The 18,112-nt window shown below is 36.1% G+C and overlaps 1 protein-coding gene across 1 annotated transcript in view; it reads left to right on the top strand.

The window, feature by feature from the left end:
- Positions 1 to 7,431, top strand: part of LOC138705614 (sodium/potassium-transporting ATPase subunit beta-2-like) — a 107,281-nt gene extending 99,850 nt beyond the window's left edge. Inside the window, exon 14 of the mRNA XM_069834214.1 lies at positions 7,168 to 7,431. Within this exon, the coding sequence (XP_069690315.1) occupies positions 7,168 to 7,271 (104 nt within the window). The 3' untranslated portion in view covers positions 7,272 to 7,431. The remainder of the gene's footprint in view (positions 1 to 7,167) is intronic.
- Positions 7,432 to 18,112: the final 10,681 nt, after the last annotated feature.

The raw sequence follows: 18,112 nt of genomic DNA, 5'->3' as shown, positions 1-18,112 counted from the left end.
ATGACTTATAGACAACACAAACAATTTATTATGTTTATGTCCGGTTTCTCGAATACTGAGATATCCATTCGATTAATATTGATTTGTTAAAGTTGTCGATTTGTTAAATCTTTTCGTGTTTCTTGAACATCGCGGCCTCTAATTAAACGACCCGTCAACTATTGATTGGTAGATCAAGTTTCACAAATATCCGCTAGATGCCGCGACAGTGTAGTTTGCATGAGGTTAGGGTTAATGGTATTATTGAAGTCATGAGTCATTCATTAATAGTGTTCTGCCCAAGAGCAGGTCCTTCATTGCAAACCCAGCATTCTCCAGTCTTTCATACTTTCTCCCTTCCTCTTAATCTCCGCATATGAGTCGTGTATCTTAATGTCTCTAATATTTGATATCCTCTTCTGCCCCGAACTTTTCTTCCGTTCACCATTCCTCCCAGTGCATTCTTCAGTAGGCAGTTTCTTCTCAGCCAGTGACCCAGTAGGAACGGATTTCTACTTCCGTGCCTATTTTGTTTGCTACATCCTAGACGTAGCCTATGTTAATACAACGTCTCTACGTTTCATGTACACAGGATCCCCCTATTAAAATTCTATAGGATTTAAAACGCCTAAATGGACCATAAAGTCCTATAGATTCCTAAAAACTATGTTTGTGTCAAAAAACCACATTTTTAATATTTTTTAAATACATGTTTTTAAAATAAACATACCGGTAGACTACTAAAAATGCAAAAGTACCTAAAAATTACCGAAATATTTAAAAATAAATAAATAAATAAACAAACAAGTATATAAATAAATAAACAAACAAGTAAATAAATAAATAAATAAATAAACTCTTACAAGCACCGATCTGGGAAGTTCGTTCCATATTATTTTTAGAAGGAGAGGGAAGGATATTTTACCTAATTTTCTTCAACAGAATTTCGTTTGGAAAAGTCCATCCTAACATAAAAAGGGGTGATAGGTTGTTCAGGTTAGGCGAGACTTTACAAATTAGTTTTCTCGTCATGTTATGCGTAATGAAACTGACCAACAGAATTTGATATAATTTGAGTCTTCATTTCAGTAGCACTCATTGGCAGCACCAGTTCTTTGTACCTGAATTCCACCTAAAATGGAATACTTACTAAAATTACAATATTGTTAATTTTATATAAACTATTAGGCCTAAAAGTCCTAACTTGGATTTTGTAAAGTTCCAAATCTCTCTTTTTAGCACCTAGAAATCTGTTCCCTAGTCATTAGGTATGAACGAGAAGGTTAAGCACTGTCGCCAAGATATATTCCATCAAATTCCTTAGCTTCAAATGTAGCTATAATATGGGAACTATTGAAGATTGTACTGCCATGAACAGATCCAGGGAATGGTGCAACAATATCTTTAATTTTCATGGAACGACCTCAGACAATTTGAGCATTAAAAGAAAACAATCCTTTTCTTTGCTCAGTGATTGAACAGGAACTTAACTTCCAAAAAAAAAAAAAAAAAAAAAAAAAAAAAAAAAAAAAAAAAAAAAAAAAAAAACTAACTAAAAGCGATACAATAGCAGTGATCCTCAAAAGGGGGTCCTCGTTCATCTGGGGGGCCAAAGACCAATTAATGGGAGACCAAAAAAAATAATAATAATAGTCGGCATGAGTGCTGGCCTTCTGTGCCCGAGGTTGCGGGTCGGGCCCAGGTCGATGGCATTTAAGTGTGTTTAAATGCGGCAGGCTGATATCAGTAGATTTACTAGCATGTAAAAGAACTCCTGCGGAACAAAATTCCGGACTTCAGCGACGCTGATATAACCTCGGCAGTTGCGAGCATCATTAAATAAATAATAACAATAATATATTTGAACCATACCGTAGTAATAGATGTATAAAACATTGATTAGACAGCTTTAGAATATTCATCATGCGCATGGGTCCTCATGTTACAGACTGGATAACTCTTCATTGACGAACCTATAAGTTACCAGAAAACTTGTCGAACTGATAGCACCATCTCATGTTCGATATACGCAAAAATCTAATTTATCCATTTTATAGCGTTATAGAATCGATATCTCACATTCGAGAAACCGGGCATTAATGCCATGAGCATCGAGAGTGATACTAGTATAGTCAGTTATGAACTATAGCAACGAAAATAAATACAAAGAAAATACAGAAGACATGCACTTAAAATAAAATAGAAACCAAAATAACATTAACAATATACATTACTGAAAAATACTCAGGTCTACAGAAGAGTCGAATAATTCCTTAATATAAAAGAAATTTCCTACTAACCAATGTTGAAATGTGGTTTCAAATCTGTTAAAATATACAAAGTGTGCCTGTTGTAGCAATTTATTGAACATAGTAATTGCAACCGAGTTAAAATATTTTTTTTTTATTTCCTCACTCTAACATTTGATTAAGAAAGATAATACCTATTGTATATCTCGTGCTATAATTGTGAAATTAAAATCTATATTAATATAGGCCGAATTGTCGAGGCTTCCTTAACACCTAATAAACAGTTTAATATATACTATAGATTTTACAACAATAGGCTGCAATGTGCATCGCAAACCGCTCTTACACGAAGCGAGGCTGCTTCTTTCAGTAGATACCTTGCCGAGCAGTGCGAACTTACATGGAATGCCCATATAACTCGCATTGTCACACTAACCTCTTCTAGAATTCGAAAATTATACCCTTTGGTTAATAGACGTTCACAAATTGGATTGGACTGTTCAATGCTACTCTACACCTCGCTTGTACGACCTCTTTTAACTTATGCAGCGCCTGTGTGGGGGACAGCAAATAAGACACACATACATCGCCTACAAGTTCTCCAGAACCAGTTCCTGCGTACTGCAACAAATGCCCCCTGGTTTGTAAGAAATCAACAACTGCACCAAGAATTGGGAATTCTTCCACTAGAACAGTACATCCATTCAATGTCAAAATCTTTCTTCAACAAACTTCCTGGTGTTCCTGGAGCTGTGACATATAACATTAGAGCAAGATCTTGTCAGCCATCTCGACTTAAAAGGAAACTCCCTCAAGACATCCTTCTTAGTGATACTGACGACTCTTCATAAATTTAACACAGAAAATCATCATATTTTTGTTCACATAATTCACAAAAATGTTTAATTAATTAATTTAAATTAATTAGAGGAGCCTTTAGAGCCAACCTCAACATGATATTCTGCATGTGATATTCCATCATTTAACAGTGGTCTGTATAGTAAGTTTGCTGGTCGACCAATATTAAACATAAAAAAAGAGCAGTGCGAGGCAGCGTCACCCATGAGCCAATTCCAGTCGATTTTTGGATGCGATCAAAGGTGCCTCGCAGTGATTAACTCGCTCCGTGTTGACTCTTCGTTAGTAAATACGCTATCACGCAATCCAATGTTACTTTCTCAATTGCCGCGCACTAACTGGTGGCTCACGCTGCTTTGCGTTCTTGCCTTGTTACCAAAAGAACAAAACCGCGAGGCAAACAACAAGCGAGGCTGCCGCGAGAGGTGGGCGCGCGTGGCAGCCTCGCTTCGTAGATACGCGGATTAAGGAGAGCCTGTTAGTATTCGTATAAGATCGAATGTTGTTATGTAATGCAGATGGAATTATAACTGACTAAACATAAACTAAATTGTTTCGGAATGAACAGGATATAATTACATAAAGTGAGAAAGTATGAATCAACTTTGTTACACTCCTTTTTAATTCTTCCTATCGTTAGAAGTTTACCTTTATGGAGTTTAGTATCTTGCTATTTCAGGCAATTTGAACATTACAAACTACACGGGCACATGATGTGAAGGCACTTCACAGAGACTTCCAAATTCTAAATTCCCCTACAGAACTTTTTTTTTTTTTTTTGCTGACGTCTTCAGACTCATACGAACAAAGAAATTTCCGAAAGTTTTTAAAAAATAATGGAGCTGTAAAATTGGAAAGAGTTGGACTTCTTTCTTACGTCCTTCTACAACTAGTTTAAAATAACTTTCCTAATTGTAGTATACAGTATGCATGGGGGTACAGTGGCCTTGCATGTTTCTGCTGAAGATAGAACACCACATTTACAAGGTTATGCGCTGGAAACATGTCCACCAAGTCAATACGAAATGTTAGTCCAAGTTCTATAATTCAAAGGTGATACTGTTGGTTAAATCGATCGACTTTGTGATAAGTGCTTAATTTTCCATGGTAATGTAGCACGTACAACTTGTTCTCCAACGTTGTCTATCAGAATGCAGCTGCTTCATCTTTATGTAGCTTTCCCCAGGGTTACAATATTGACAATCTTGTTCCTCCCACTCTTTGTATTTCATTCATCTGCTTCTGCATACCAAAACATTCTCTTATTGTTGGTTTCTTAGCAGGTCAAATCTCGAGGCTCCAATTATTTCCCTTGATGTTCTCATTTATGTATACTAGATTCTAAAGGACACATTTTCCCAAAACTGTTAGTGGATTTTTAAGTGTTTGTAGATTCTGAAGACTAGTGAAATGTTTTGTGTGGAGTGTGGCATTGTATGGGGCCAGAAAATTGGCGTTACGACGAAGCGACTTCAAGCATTTGAAATGTGCATATGGAGAAGAATGAAGCATATGAAATGTACAGACAGAATAAGGTGTTGGAAAGAATGGGTGAAGAAAGAATAATACTGAAACTAATCAGGAAGAGAAAAATGAATCGGGTAAGTCACTGGCTAAGAAAAAACTACCTACTGAAGGATGCGGTGGAAGGAATGGTGAACGGGAGAAGAGTTTGGGACAGAAGAAGATATCAGATGATGGATCATATGGAAAGACTAACAAGCAAACATTCTGATGGGACATATAAAAAGTTAATCTTTTTTTCTTTCACTATGTTAATAATGTCAAAAGAAGTGCTTATATAAATTTTGGTCACTCGGCCGCAATTACGAGGGCCGTCCAGAAAGTGATTTTCTCTGGGGCCATTTACAGAAAAAAGCACAATTGCATGGAAAGATATATTGAAACACATACACCAATTGTTGCACTATTTGTCAACATATCCTCCACTGAAACTGAGACATTTGTCATACCATAGGAACAATTTTTGCATCCTAGTATCGTAGAAGTCAGCAGCCTGGGATCGGAACCAGCGTTTGAGAGCCGTCTACACCTCTCTGTCGATCCCATGATATGACAAATGTCTCAATTCCAGTGGGAGATACGTTGAAAAATAGTTCAACAATTGCTGTCTCTATTCCAATCAATTTTTCCAATGAAATTGTGTTTTCTTTCTGTTAACGGCCCCTGGCGAGCATATTTTTTGCGGCCATCGTAATTGCGGTCGAATGGGCAAAATTTGTATAAGCACTTCTTTTCACAGTTTTGCAAGGACTTCTACACTGTTTGAGCGCCAGCTCTGAAACCGAGCGGTGAGAAGCGGGGGGACGTGACTCAGCACGGTCAGCTAGGGAGTGTGTGTGTGTGTGGGGGTATACCCTATGTAATACAAATATTAGCTCTTGATTCTTACGCCATTACCTGCTAATCGCTTCCACACCGCAATCCTGCCACGGTGTATATTTTTAGCCTAGTGTAGTATAGTCTTACATCATCACCCCCTTATTGGTTCTACACCTCATTCCTGCTGCGGTTTCAGAGCAGCTCAGACAGTTAGAACTATGCGTATTCGATTTAGTACCGCATGTTCTGGACTGCACAATACATGCATTATTTTCTATCCATTTTGTGACCCCGTCTACATTTTCTTTGCTTGTTTAATCCATTACTATGTTAATCAGTATCAAGCGATGCTAATAGCTGATAGTAACCATAATTAACAACCATTCCCGTGTCTTCACTGTACAATGTAATAATTTTTCTGTTAACACCAGTATTTCAAACATTACAATGAGTTTCATGCAAATAGAGATACTAAAGCTGCATATACACGGTTCAATTTTCCATGCGCTTACGCATGCAATCTAGGAAGAATATTGAAAGAATCAAGATTAAAACGCGCGTTCAATTAAGAAGCATGAAGATTTTGTCTTCATAGATAGTACGTCGTTTTGAACGTCATCTTCACTACGACAGTGTGTTAAATTGGAAAAATCATATTAAAGAAATTACCCCCAAACTAAATTCAGCATGTTTTGCTATTAGATCTATAGTAAATATCAATACTTTAAAAACAATATAGTACTTTGCATACTTCCACTCGGTAATAAGTTTTGGAATAATATTCTGGGGAAATTCCACAGATAGTAACAGTATATTCCGATTACAAAAAAGAGTAATTAGAATAATAGTAGGTGCCAAATCTAGGGAGTCGTGTAGGAATATTTAAAAAAACTACAAATAATGCCCATGGCTTGTCAGTATATCTTTTCATTAATAATCTCCCTCGTATGTAATCGTGAAAACTTTGTAACTAATTCAACAGTTCATAGCATAAATACACGACAAAAAATGACTTTCATACTCCATCGGCAAGTCTATCGTGCTATCAAAAAGGAGTGCGCTATATGGCAGTAAAAAATTTTAATAGCCTCCCTATCGATATAAAAAGTGAAACTCAAAACATAAGACTATTTAGAGCCAAATTAAAGAAGTACCTAATTTCTCACGCCTTCTATTTTATAGGTGAATTCATGACATTCAATAACGCTTCATGAAACTGATACTAAAACTATGTGTTGTACTGGTAGACTATATTGTAAATCTCGTCTGTATATATTTCATCTAGACTGTGACTATAAAATAAAAGACTCTATAATAGTATTAAGTTTTTTTGACTTGTTCCATATTCTAGCTGTGAAGCAATATATAAGTACCATGTAATGTTAATAAATACAATACAATACAATACAATACAATACAATACAATACAATACAATACAATACGTATAGATATTAATTAATATTAAATATCAATCTTACTTGCACTGTTTGAATGCCTAAAGTTGAAAGAAAAGTTGAACCATGTAGATGCACATTTAGTGAGGCAAAATCTGTTACCGATGATTATTATTATTATTATTATTATTATTATTACTATTATTATTAATATATTGTTATTAATTTAGAAAAGTTCATGTGGCTTTTTACGCTCTTGTTACACACAACTTTTTTCAAGTGAACATATAACCATAGTTTCTTTCATGCCTTATCCTAAGACAATTTTGTTCTTCTTCCACAGTTGGCGTTCTAATTAACATAGAATGCAGATTATGGGCGCCAAACATCGAATATGACAGAGAAAAGGGGCGTGGATTCGTGCATTTTGAGTTGATGATTGATTAAACGGCTGGAAGAAGTGCAGAACTGGACACTGAGAGTGCAGCATGTTGACGCGTCAGACGGTTAAAAAAATATCAAGTGAACTAATAACGAGTATACACCATTTTAAGCGTTATCAGAGAACAATATTAATAAAATATAATTTTATTCTTCTTCAATTCCGCATTTTTAGTTGGATTAACACACGTCCTAAATATCTGACATGACCTTGAAAATATTATTTTAATCTTCTACAGAATTCTATAGAATTTAGCAGCAGTTACAGGAGTACCTGGTCGCTCTTTGGACTGATCCCGGTGCAGACATGGCTGCCCGGAGACTGAAACCCTTGCCCCCGTCCAAGGTCAGTGTAACAGAGGTTTACTCCTCCGAAATGCCAGACACCATCATGTTCGATCCTTAATTGCAACTGCTTTAAGAAAAAAGTCTTGGATAGTAGAAGAGGAAGTTTTTTGCCTTGCTACTAATGGCTCCTCTAGACGTATTGACATCATAGCGTATTCCCAGACTACCAAGAAGGGATATATAATTGATCCTACCATAAGGATTGAAACGGGGAGTAGCCAGCCGGAGAATGTCAATAAAGGAAAGTTCAACATTTATCTGCCAACAGTTGATTACTTCAAAGCAAAATACCAGCTTGAAGACATTGAGGTGATTGGTCTTCTTATTGGAGCTCGTGGTGTGATTCTCAAGTTCTTTGAAAGCTTCAGGAAGACTTTTGAACTACCACAGACACTTACTGCTGATATCATAACTTCAGTTTTGAAACGCTCATGCCAAATTCTGAGTCATCATATTCACTCTGTTTAATTTTTTTTTCTTCACTTTATAATTCATATATGTCTATTTTATTTTTCTTTCTACAAAATTTATGTAAACATTTAATATTGTAAAAAAATTCATGTAGGAGAGTATACTGAGTCCTTCTGGGCTACCTCCAATGGGAGGCAGTTATTATCTTATCTTATCTATAATTCTAAATAGTGAACACATTTCTCTTTCGTAGACTTAAAGAAAGCACGGAGTAGAGTGAATAGATATGAAGTCACGAACACATTTTCAATAATGCTTATTCGTAAGCGTATAGACGCAGTTTATAATATTTATGTTCAATCTCATTACAGAAAAATTAAGTTTCAACAACAAATTAGGTACCGGTGCCAATAACTCAAGGGATTCGTCAAGGATGAAAATTATTCCAACTACATTAATTGTATAAATACATTTAATGATTAAAAGCTCGAAAATCTAATAATTGAACTGTTAATGTTACACTGATTTTAATCTTTCACATTTTAATGTCTACAGATGATACAGTAATTGTAGGAAATTTCAAGGATGAATTACAGAGAATACGTCAGAATATGTTATTCAAATTGGCGACCATCACATTCAATACAGACATAACATCGTCGTAGGAAATTCAGGCGCACTCAACCAAGTACATCACGCATCTCACGAACCTCATCAAATACTGCAAGTATCCTGGCGAGAAGTGTTTTTTGGTCGGGAGCTAGTGTCTCGTGAATAGATATGAAGTCACGAACACATTTTCAATAATGCTTATTCGTAAGCGTATAGACGCAGTTTATAATATTTATGTTCAATCTCATTACAGAAAAATTAAGTTTCAACAACAAATTAGGATGAATTACAGAGAATACGTCAGAATATGTTATTCAAATTGGCGACCATCACATTCAATACAGACATACAGACATAACATTGAATGCCTGCAGAAGAAGAAATAAGAAGCGTGAGATCAGGGGAGCGGGATAGCCAATCAATTGGACTTTCCCTTCCGATCCAACGCCCGGGATATGTGTCCTTTAGTATGTCACGTACTTGGAGAGAAAAGTATGCAGGTCTCCGTCTAGTTGCATCCACATCTGCCTACGGACGATAAATGGTACATTCTCTAATATTTCTGGAAGAACTTCTCGTATGAAGACCGTATGTACCTCACCCGGTGGCGGTGTGTTCTATGCGTTCAATGGTTCAGAGAATCCCCAGGAAAAACAAGGACAAACAATTTAATATTTTAAATAAATTTATTTATGATTTACACTATCATTCTTTGTTACTTGCTCATTTTTAATAAGTTTACTTGTGGCCCTGATATATTTTTGTCGTATTAAAAACCTTTGAGTAGCAGAGATCGAATACCTACATGCTTGTAGGTTTCCGAGGTTCCATTTTTCCTTTGAACCTCATTAAGGCAGCTTCTGGACTTGCGTGCGGGGCGAGAGGCAAGGGGAAATGCTGCATGACAAACGTATGGTTGCGCTGGTGTTTAGACCAGCGCAACTGTAGTCACGTGATCGTGAGACAGCCGAAACGGGAAAGACTTCGTGATACAAACCGGAAATTTGCTCCCATTTGTAGCTTTTAGCATGTGTACATGTGTTTTATTGATTGTTGTATTTATTAATGGTTTCTTACAATCCTTTAAATGTCCATTTAGTCTTTCTTGGTGTTTTAGTCTTAATATACTCATCTGTGAGTGTGACCAGTGTTCGTTTTCAAAGAAAATGAATAGTGTTCAACATCTTTTAAAAACAAATTTTTCAGTTTTAATCTTGGAAGATAAGTGTAACATAAAGAAGCTTGGAAGGCCGTTACCTCAATTCGATTTAAAGCAAGCATAAATAAGCCGAGGTAAGACATTTTGCAGGGCTTTTAATGTAAAAAATATGAAAGAAACAGCTGAATTTGCGGTTGTGAATCTACAAATAAATTATTTTGTTTCCCGTGCCTGCTATTTGTTAAGAGTAAAGATATGAGCTGGAGATACACTACTGTGTCAGATTTAAGCCATTTGACACAGAAAATTAAGAAGCACGAGGAGTCTATTGCTCATAAGAATGGTTGCCTGGATTTATCAGTCCTTGGAAGAACAGAAATTAGGCAACAGCTTAGCTTAGCTTTCAGACAGAATATTGAAAGACAGAAAGATAACATATGGAAAAATCGCTATGTTCTTTCAAAAAGAATTCATCATCATCATCATGTTCATTTTAAGACAATTATCTACTTTAAAGAACTGTAGTACTTACTTACTTACTGGCTTTTAAGGAACCCGGAGGTTCATTGCCGCCCTCACATAAGCCCGCCATTGGTCCCTATCCTGAGCAAGATTAATCCAGTCTCTACCATCATATCCTACCTCCCTCAAATCCATTTTAATATTATCTTCCCATCTACGTCTCGGCCTCCCTAAAGGTCTTTTTCCCTCCGGCCTCCCAACTAACACTCTATATGCATTTCTGGATTCGCCCATACCTGCTACATGTCCTCCACCTTCTTGTATTAATTCTGCTGGAATTTGATCAATACCTGGTTAAAGAACTGTAGTATTTTTTTTTAATTTTTGAGAAATGAGATATTGTTTAAATTGTTGGAAAACTATGTAATGTAATAAAAGTAGTGAACCCCTTGTCATTTTAGGCACGAACCACCACTGACCCCATTCAAACATGATGGCAAAGGAACGTCTTCATCATTTCATAGTGTATCGAACCAAGTGACATATTGCAAAATAAGCTTACATCTGCAATGTAGTTCCTGACATTCCCAAGCGTGTACAGACTCAGGATTACTTCCTAGACCGTAAGTTCCTATTTTAAAGTTGTTGTATTTCGACCCATTTATAAGGTGCTTAAGTTTGTGCGCAACCTTTTGAATCACCCTATATTGCATACTTATGTATTGAACAAAATTATATGTATATTATTTTTACAATGGAAATAAAGCGAATAAAGAAGAAAAACAAACAAAAGAAAACAAAGGAAAGGAACTTGCAGAAGCCAAACAATTAAAGAGTAAGATATATTTTTTTGTATTTACTGACGTCTACAACTTAATAAAGTACATATTTTCATATATATCATATTATTGGTCACTTTTTGATGGTAGAGGTGGCAATGTTTTGACCTATGTTGAAGGACGTCATCATGTAAACCATTAAACTTGTGTAAGTACAGATTAAATCGTGAAAAGCTTCTCTAATGTGGCAAACCGCCAGCATTTGTTGGGCCAAGTGCCGTCTGTAAACATGGTCACTTCCTGGATTATCTCATTGAATCATTCGCCATCATCCGCTAACCTAACAAAGCTCGGTGAACGTCTCCACGCGAGACTGCGTAATTTTTTTCGTACTTCAGTTAGTTCTACAGCTCAGCTGACCCTTCCTCACAAAAGAGACTGTTATTGAATATCGGATAGATCTTGTGAGATTTATAGTGGCAAATACATTATCTCAGGTAAAGATGTTAGATTTTAGCAACTTAAAATTAAAAATGTATCTCTTTAGAAATAAAATTTAGCATTTTATATCACTTTTAACCCTTAAATTGACAAAGTATGCTATAGGATACAACAGGTTAATAGTCTATATGCTATAATTTTAATAAAATAGAAAAAATTGGTAGGAAAATTAAAATTTCACAATATTATAATACTGTACAACATATAGGCCTAAAATATGGACATTGCGATAGATTACCTGCAATTTTATTTATACCACTCAGAAGGTCTTAATTAAGGATATGCTGATTTTAAATAAAATCTTTTATTTATAAGTATAATTTTAAGGTCATCTTCTAAGATTTTATTTTATAATTGATAATCAATGGTGCTTAATTATTACATTTTATTTTTATAACAATATTCATAATTAATTAATTATATTTATTTGCTATTAATTTCCGGATCCTCGTGGTCATTAAGGCCGGACGATTTATTTCTTTCTCTCTCTCTTACAGTCCGACAAGATTTAATAAACTAGTGTGAGTTTTGCCAATATAAGGGCTAATTTTATAATTTAGCATTCTGTAGCGTTTAAGTTTGTTGGTAGAAATTTATTGTCATCAATGTGTTAACGGGTGTATTTTTATAGTTTTCTACAGTAGTTAAAATTCTTGAAAATAACAAACAAATATTTAGTATTTATTGCTACATACAATACAAAATAAATATGGGACACTGTTGTACCTTTAAACACTTTTCACATTTTATTTTTTTTTTTAATTTTGGGAAATGAAATTTTTAAAATATAAAAATTCTTGAAATAATTATTGAAGTTTCCTTTAAAACGTCCTGTATGTATTTTCCTGTTTTACAGATCTATTAAGGATGGAAAAAATAAAATGAAGAGATATGTAATGTGTTCAAAGGTACAATAGGTTCATGTACCTTGGAACATACCCTCTTTTAAGTTGGAACACATGAAATATAGGTGGGAATATAAGCTGTAGAAACTGACAATCACATTTAAAATGTATTTGCAATCATAAACCAGAGCAGGCTTCTCTGATTAAGATTTCATTTTCTGGAGAAGCAATAACGGCTTCAACAGCTTTCTTCAAGGCATCCGGATCAATTGGGGGACTCTAACTCCAGACTTACTTCGTGACATGATCTTAAAATAAAAGAAACACAAAAACCGATAGTACCATGTACCTTGGGACATGTTCCATGGTACAACATGTTTTGTGTTCAAAGGTACAAGAGGATGCACTTTTAAACAAATATGGCTCCCAAAACTAGAGATTCGAATAAATCATGGAAATTAAAATATGTCATTACTCACCAGATGATAGGGAACACACTGTATTTGGAAGATATTAACAAATACAATTTGGTTTCGTGTTAGAAAACATATATCAATGAATGAAACATTTACTTTTGGTACTAAAAAAACTTCTTTTGTACACAGAACTCACACTTCGCAATAAATCAAACACACTACGACCAGAGCTATTTAGGGGCTTTCTCTACAATCTACTTCAGTTTGAGTTCTCTAGGTAACAGTAAAAATTAAAAAACAAAAAAATGTTCAAAGGCACACTACGCTAAAGGTACAACAGCTCTTGTGTTCAGGGGCGGTTCCTATAAATAACTAATTTGTATTAAACGGAACATAACAAAGTTTCAATAAAATTACAATACAATTATTATTACAAAACAAAGATAATTACAAAGATAAAAGTAGAGAGTAAGGTCAAGAACAGAATATAATTTGGAATGAATAAATAGTATATTGAATTTAAGAAGAAGAAGAAAAAGAGGCAAAAGGGACATGAATACTAAATATTTTGCTTAATTTTTTCTTAAATTTATTAAACTCAAAACAACCTAGGTCAGGATTTATTATCAAACTAGAGTTTTATAACCTTGGCCCGTAACTGGCTATGATTTAGTCCAGTAGTTGTGTAACATTTAGGTTCAGCTAAAGGCCATATCAAATTAATCCTGGTAGAATAAACATGTTGTTCTTCTTTATATTTCTGACGATTTTTATTAATAAAGTATATTTATAAGTTTGTTCAGCTTGGAAAACATTGAAATCGAAATAAATCCAATTTTTTGGATAATCAATTGACTTGTTTAGGCAAATTTTGATTATCCGCTTTTGAAGCAATATAAAGCAGAGGAAGTGTAAATTTTGTTGCTTCTCCCCATCCGATTATATCACACTGGATGACAGATTGAACCAAACCTAAATAAACTAATCGCAGAATATTTGTAGGGCTATAAGAGAGAAAATTTTCTTTTACCAAGTCTGTTGCAGAAAGAAGAAATATGTTTATCCCACCTTAATAATAATTCCTAAGTACTTCACTTGAGTAGATTCCATCAGAATAGGGCATTTCAAATCTTCATTAATTGAACAACCAGCATTAGAAATTATTACATTTAATTTATCACAAGATTTTAATTGTTTTTTTATTTTATTGGGTTATTTTACGACGCTGTATCAACATCTTGGTTATTTAGCGTCTGAATGAAATGAAGGTGATAATGCCGGTGAAATGAGTCCGGGATCCAGCACCCAGCATTTGCTAGTATTGGGTTGAGGGAAAACCTCGGAAAAAACCTCAACCAGGTAACTTGCCCCGACCGGGATTCGAACCCGGGCCACCTGATTTCACGGCCAGACGCGCTAACCGTTACTCCACAGGTGTGGACTTTTAATTGTTGTAAACTACTTGCGTTTAAGGAAAATGTGATCAAAGTAGTCTTGGAAACATTTAGTGAAAGGAAACTTCTATCTAGTCATTTTAATAACATTTATACCTTTATTTACATTTTCGTATACACTAGTCCAGTATGAACTGCTACAAATAACAACTGTGTCATCAGCATATGAATACAATATGCCACTACAATTTCCCAAATTAATTTTTAGCAAATTATTTATAAAATATATTAAAAATAAAACTGCCCCCAAAACAGTACCTTATGGCACACCTAATTTTATATTTTGGATATTATTAAATTGATTATGAATTTTAGTTACCTGGGTTCTACTACTTAAATGTGATTTAAATAAATTTAGGGCTATTACATTAACACCCGTGTTTTCTGAAGGAAGATTACAATGAAATTGCAGATATTAAGAAACATGTCAAAAGATAAGGTGTGATTTTATCCCGACCCATCTTGTCACTCAATCACAATCACCCGCTTCAACATATAACTTGTCTGTAAGTGAATTCCCTGGTCTGGACCTAAACTGTAAAGGGATCGCATAGGTAGTTAATATTCTACCGCCAGTACCAGACTGATTGGTTGACTCTGAGATAAAAAAAAACAAGAGGATATTAGGTAGTTCATATTCTTTTGCTATTGATACCATAAAAGATAACATGGAGGGGTGATCAAACTATTTTTAAAAAATGTAAGATCTGTATGTGACGGAGCGTTTAGACAGATTCTGGTTTTTTTACAAAACACAAAAGTGTTTCATAACATGTAATTTCGCTCTTAATTTTCAGAAACACATACAATTCGCATTTTGTGCTCAATTTCGCGGATTTAAAAGTACACTAATATACTAAATAAATGTTTGTAAACATAACATTACTTATTTTGACAGCATCTGTTCACATTTCAAATGCTTCTAGTCACTTCACTTCGTCGTAATGTCCATGTTTCTGCTCCATAAAATGCCACACTTCACACAAAGCACTTCACCAGTCTCTTCCTTATTAATAGATGACTTCTCAGCTCTACTTCCTTCTCGGACGAAGCCATTGTAAGAATTTATCACCATTCGGAGATATGATAGTAGGAAGAAGAATAAAGTGCATAAGATTTGCTGGTGATATGACGTTAGCAGAAGAGGAAACGGTACTAAGGGATATGCTACTGAAGCTAAATAACAGTTGTGAGCAGTATGGGATGAAGATAAATGCAAACCAGACGAAGACCATGGCTGTCGGAAGAAAACTTAAGAATTCTAAATGAGGCAGTAGGCTAGACCAAGTGCATAGCTTCAAATACTTGGGGTGTTCTATAAGCAGTAACATGAGCTGCTGTCAGGACGTCAAAAGGACAGCAATGATAATGAAAGCTTTTAATAGAAAAAAAAAGGAGCATCTTCTGCGAACCTCTGGAAAAAGAACTAAGGAAGAGACTTGTGAAGTGCTGACATTTGGTTATTACGAACCCAAATTCTCGAATCTAGTTTCCCGAATGGATCATCATCATCATCTGTAGCACTACAGCCCGGATCGAGCCTCGGCTCCTTTCAGGATTCTTCGCCATTTGTCCCTATCCCTGGCTACAATCCACCAATTCTTCACTCCAAGCCTTTGAACATCTTCCCGTATGCAGTCCTCCCATCGAAGCTTAGGTCGTCCTGCTCTCCTCCTTCCCTCGACTTTGTACTCCAATACTCTTCTGGGTATCTCGTTCTCTTCCTTCCTCCTTATATGCCCTGCCCATCTTAGTCTTGAAATCCTGATCGATTGTATGTCAGGGGATTTGTAGAGGTCATGTAACTCATTATAATACCCTAGTCTCTCCCGAATGGATATTTTCCCGAATCGATTATCCCGAATCTACTTTGTATCATTTATTAAAAAACAGGTACCGGTATGTAAATTTCTATAATAATAATAATAATAATAATAATAATAATAATAATAATAATAATAATAATAATAATAATCCTTGGCGCTACAGCCCATGAAGGGCCAAGACCGACAAGCCGGCTGCTGGCCTCACGGCCACATGCCGAAGCAGAGGTGGACGATCATCCAACCAGAATGGAGGTATCGTGTGGTTAGCACGATGAGCCCCCCCAGCCGTTATAGCTGGTTTACGCAACCGGATTTCGCTACCTATCGTAGCTCCCCAAGTGCATCACGATGCTGGGTGGGCACCGGTCCCATACACTGGCCGAACTTTCATGAGAAAATTTCTTCCCCCACGAGGACTGGAATCAGCGCGCATTCCGTAACGCGAGTCCGAGGCAGGATGCCTTAGACCACGACGCCACGGCGCGGGACACGTAAATTTCTATAGCAGCATAATACAAAAAAGTCTCAATGTTGCTACGCGTTTCACAAAATCAACATTTCAAAATAATGTCCGAGAATCGTCCCTACCTTTTAGGCTGAACTCACACGGACCACAACTTTGAGATTATTTTTCAGTTTTCTGTGGTTGTGCTGTCGACGGAACCGGTCACACGCCGACTTCTTTTTAGTGATCGCTTGGGACCGTATTCATAGACATTCTTAACCCGGGCTTGCGCTGGATGATCAGCGAACTAACGCTTTTCATATTCATAAACCAGTGTTAGCGATATGTGATATGAATCCTGTACAATAACCAATCGATAGCCGCGGCTAGTTTAGCACGCTCGTAGCGTGGGCTAGCGAAACGTCTATGAATAGCACCCTTGAAGTCCATATCGATCACACATAACCACACCGCAAGCTTAACTATTTGCCGTCGACAGTTTAAGAAAGCGTCTATCGTTTCCAAGGATACGGTGTCGGCGGCGAGTGGTTGGCGAGTTGTTGGCGTGTCGCACTGTGTGAATCGCTCTCGACCACCGACAGCTACAATTCTGTGGTTAAATGTTATGTTTTATTTAACGACGCTCGCAACTGCAGAGGTTATATCAGCGTCGCCGGATGTGCCGGAATTTTGTCCCGCAGGAGTTCTTTCACATTCCAGTAAATCTACTGACATGAGCCTGTCGCATTTAAGCACACTTAAATGCCATCGACCTGGCCCGGGATCGAACCCACAACCTTAGGGTACGTACATGTTGGAGCAACGATAAACGATAAAAGAAATGAGCTAGCGACGCTTTGGTATTATCAAAGAATCAAGTATTCATATCGGAGCAACGAGGACGCGGGAACAGAACATTTTGATTTATCAGTAGAAGATATTCTATGCATCCACTTAATGAAATAAGATATATAGGAAATATCTGCTGCTAAGTTCAAGGTTAATATAACTTAAATACGTACGAAATTTAACCCGTTTCTCATCCCAAAGATAGTATAAATTCGTTGTGTTCTGATTGGTTCTTGTGATCACATAACATATGGCGAATAAATACACAACTGATCAATTTGCCAATATTACAATAATTAATTTAATATGCCGAAATAATAATAAGTTGATTAATATTCGGATATATTGATAACCACCGGTAATTATACAGATTAATATTATCTTAATCAGAGATCATATGAACGATAAGAGCGAAGAAAATGCAGTTTTTCTTTTTCGTCGCTTTTATCGTGCATCTTCGCTTTTATCGTTACTCCAATATGCACACCTCAATGACAATGCACGCTTCAATTCTCTCTGATATAACATCGCTGCCTCTTTTATCGTTTATCGTCGCTCCAACGTGTACGTACCCTTAGGCGTAGAAGGCCAGCGCTATACCAACTCGCCAACCAGGTCGACTTTCTGTGGTTATTCGGCGGGTGATAACGACCACTCATTACGACAGACGTCGACAATGACTTCAGTTTGTGGTCCGTGTGAGTTACTATAATTTATTTCCATACTAATTCCTGATCGCC

Source organism: Periplaneta americana, chromosome 9 (genome assembly GCF_040183065.1).
Source record: "Periplaneta americana isolate PAMFEO1 chromosome 9, P.americana_PAMFEO1_priV1, whole genome shotgun sequence".
Taxonomy (NCBI): domain Eukaryota; kingdom Metazoa; phylum Arthropoda; class Insecta; order Blattodea; family Blattidae; genus Periplaneta; species Periplaneta americana.
This window is presented reverse-complemented; position numbering and strand designations above follow the sequence as displayed.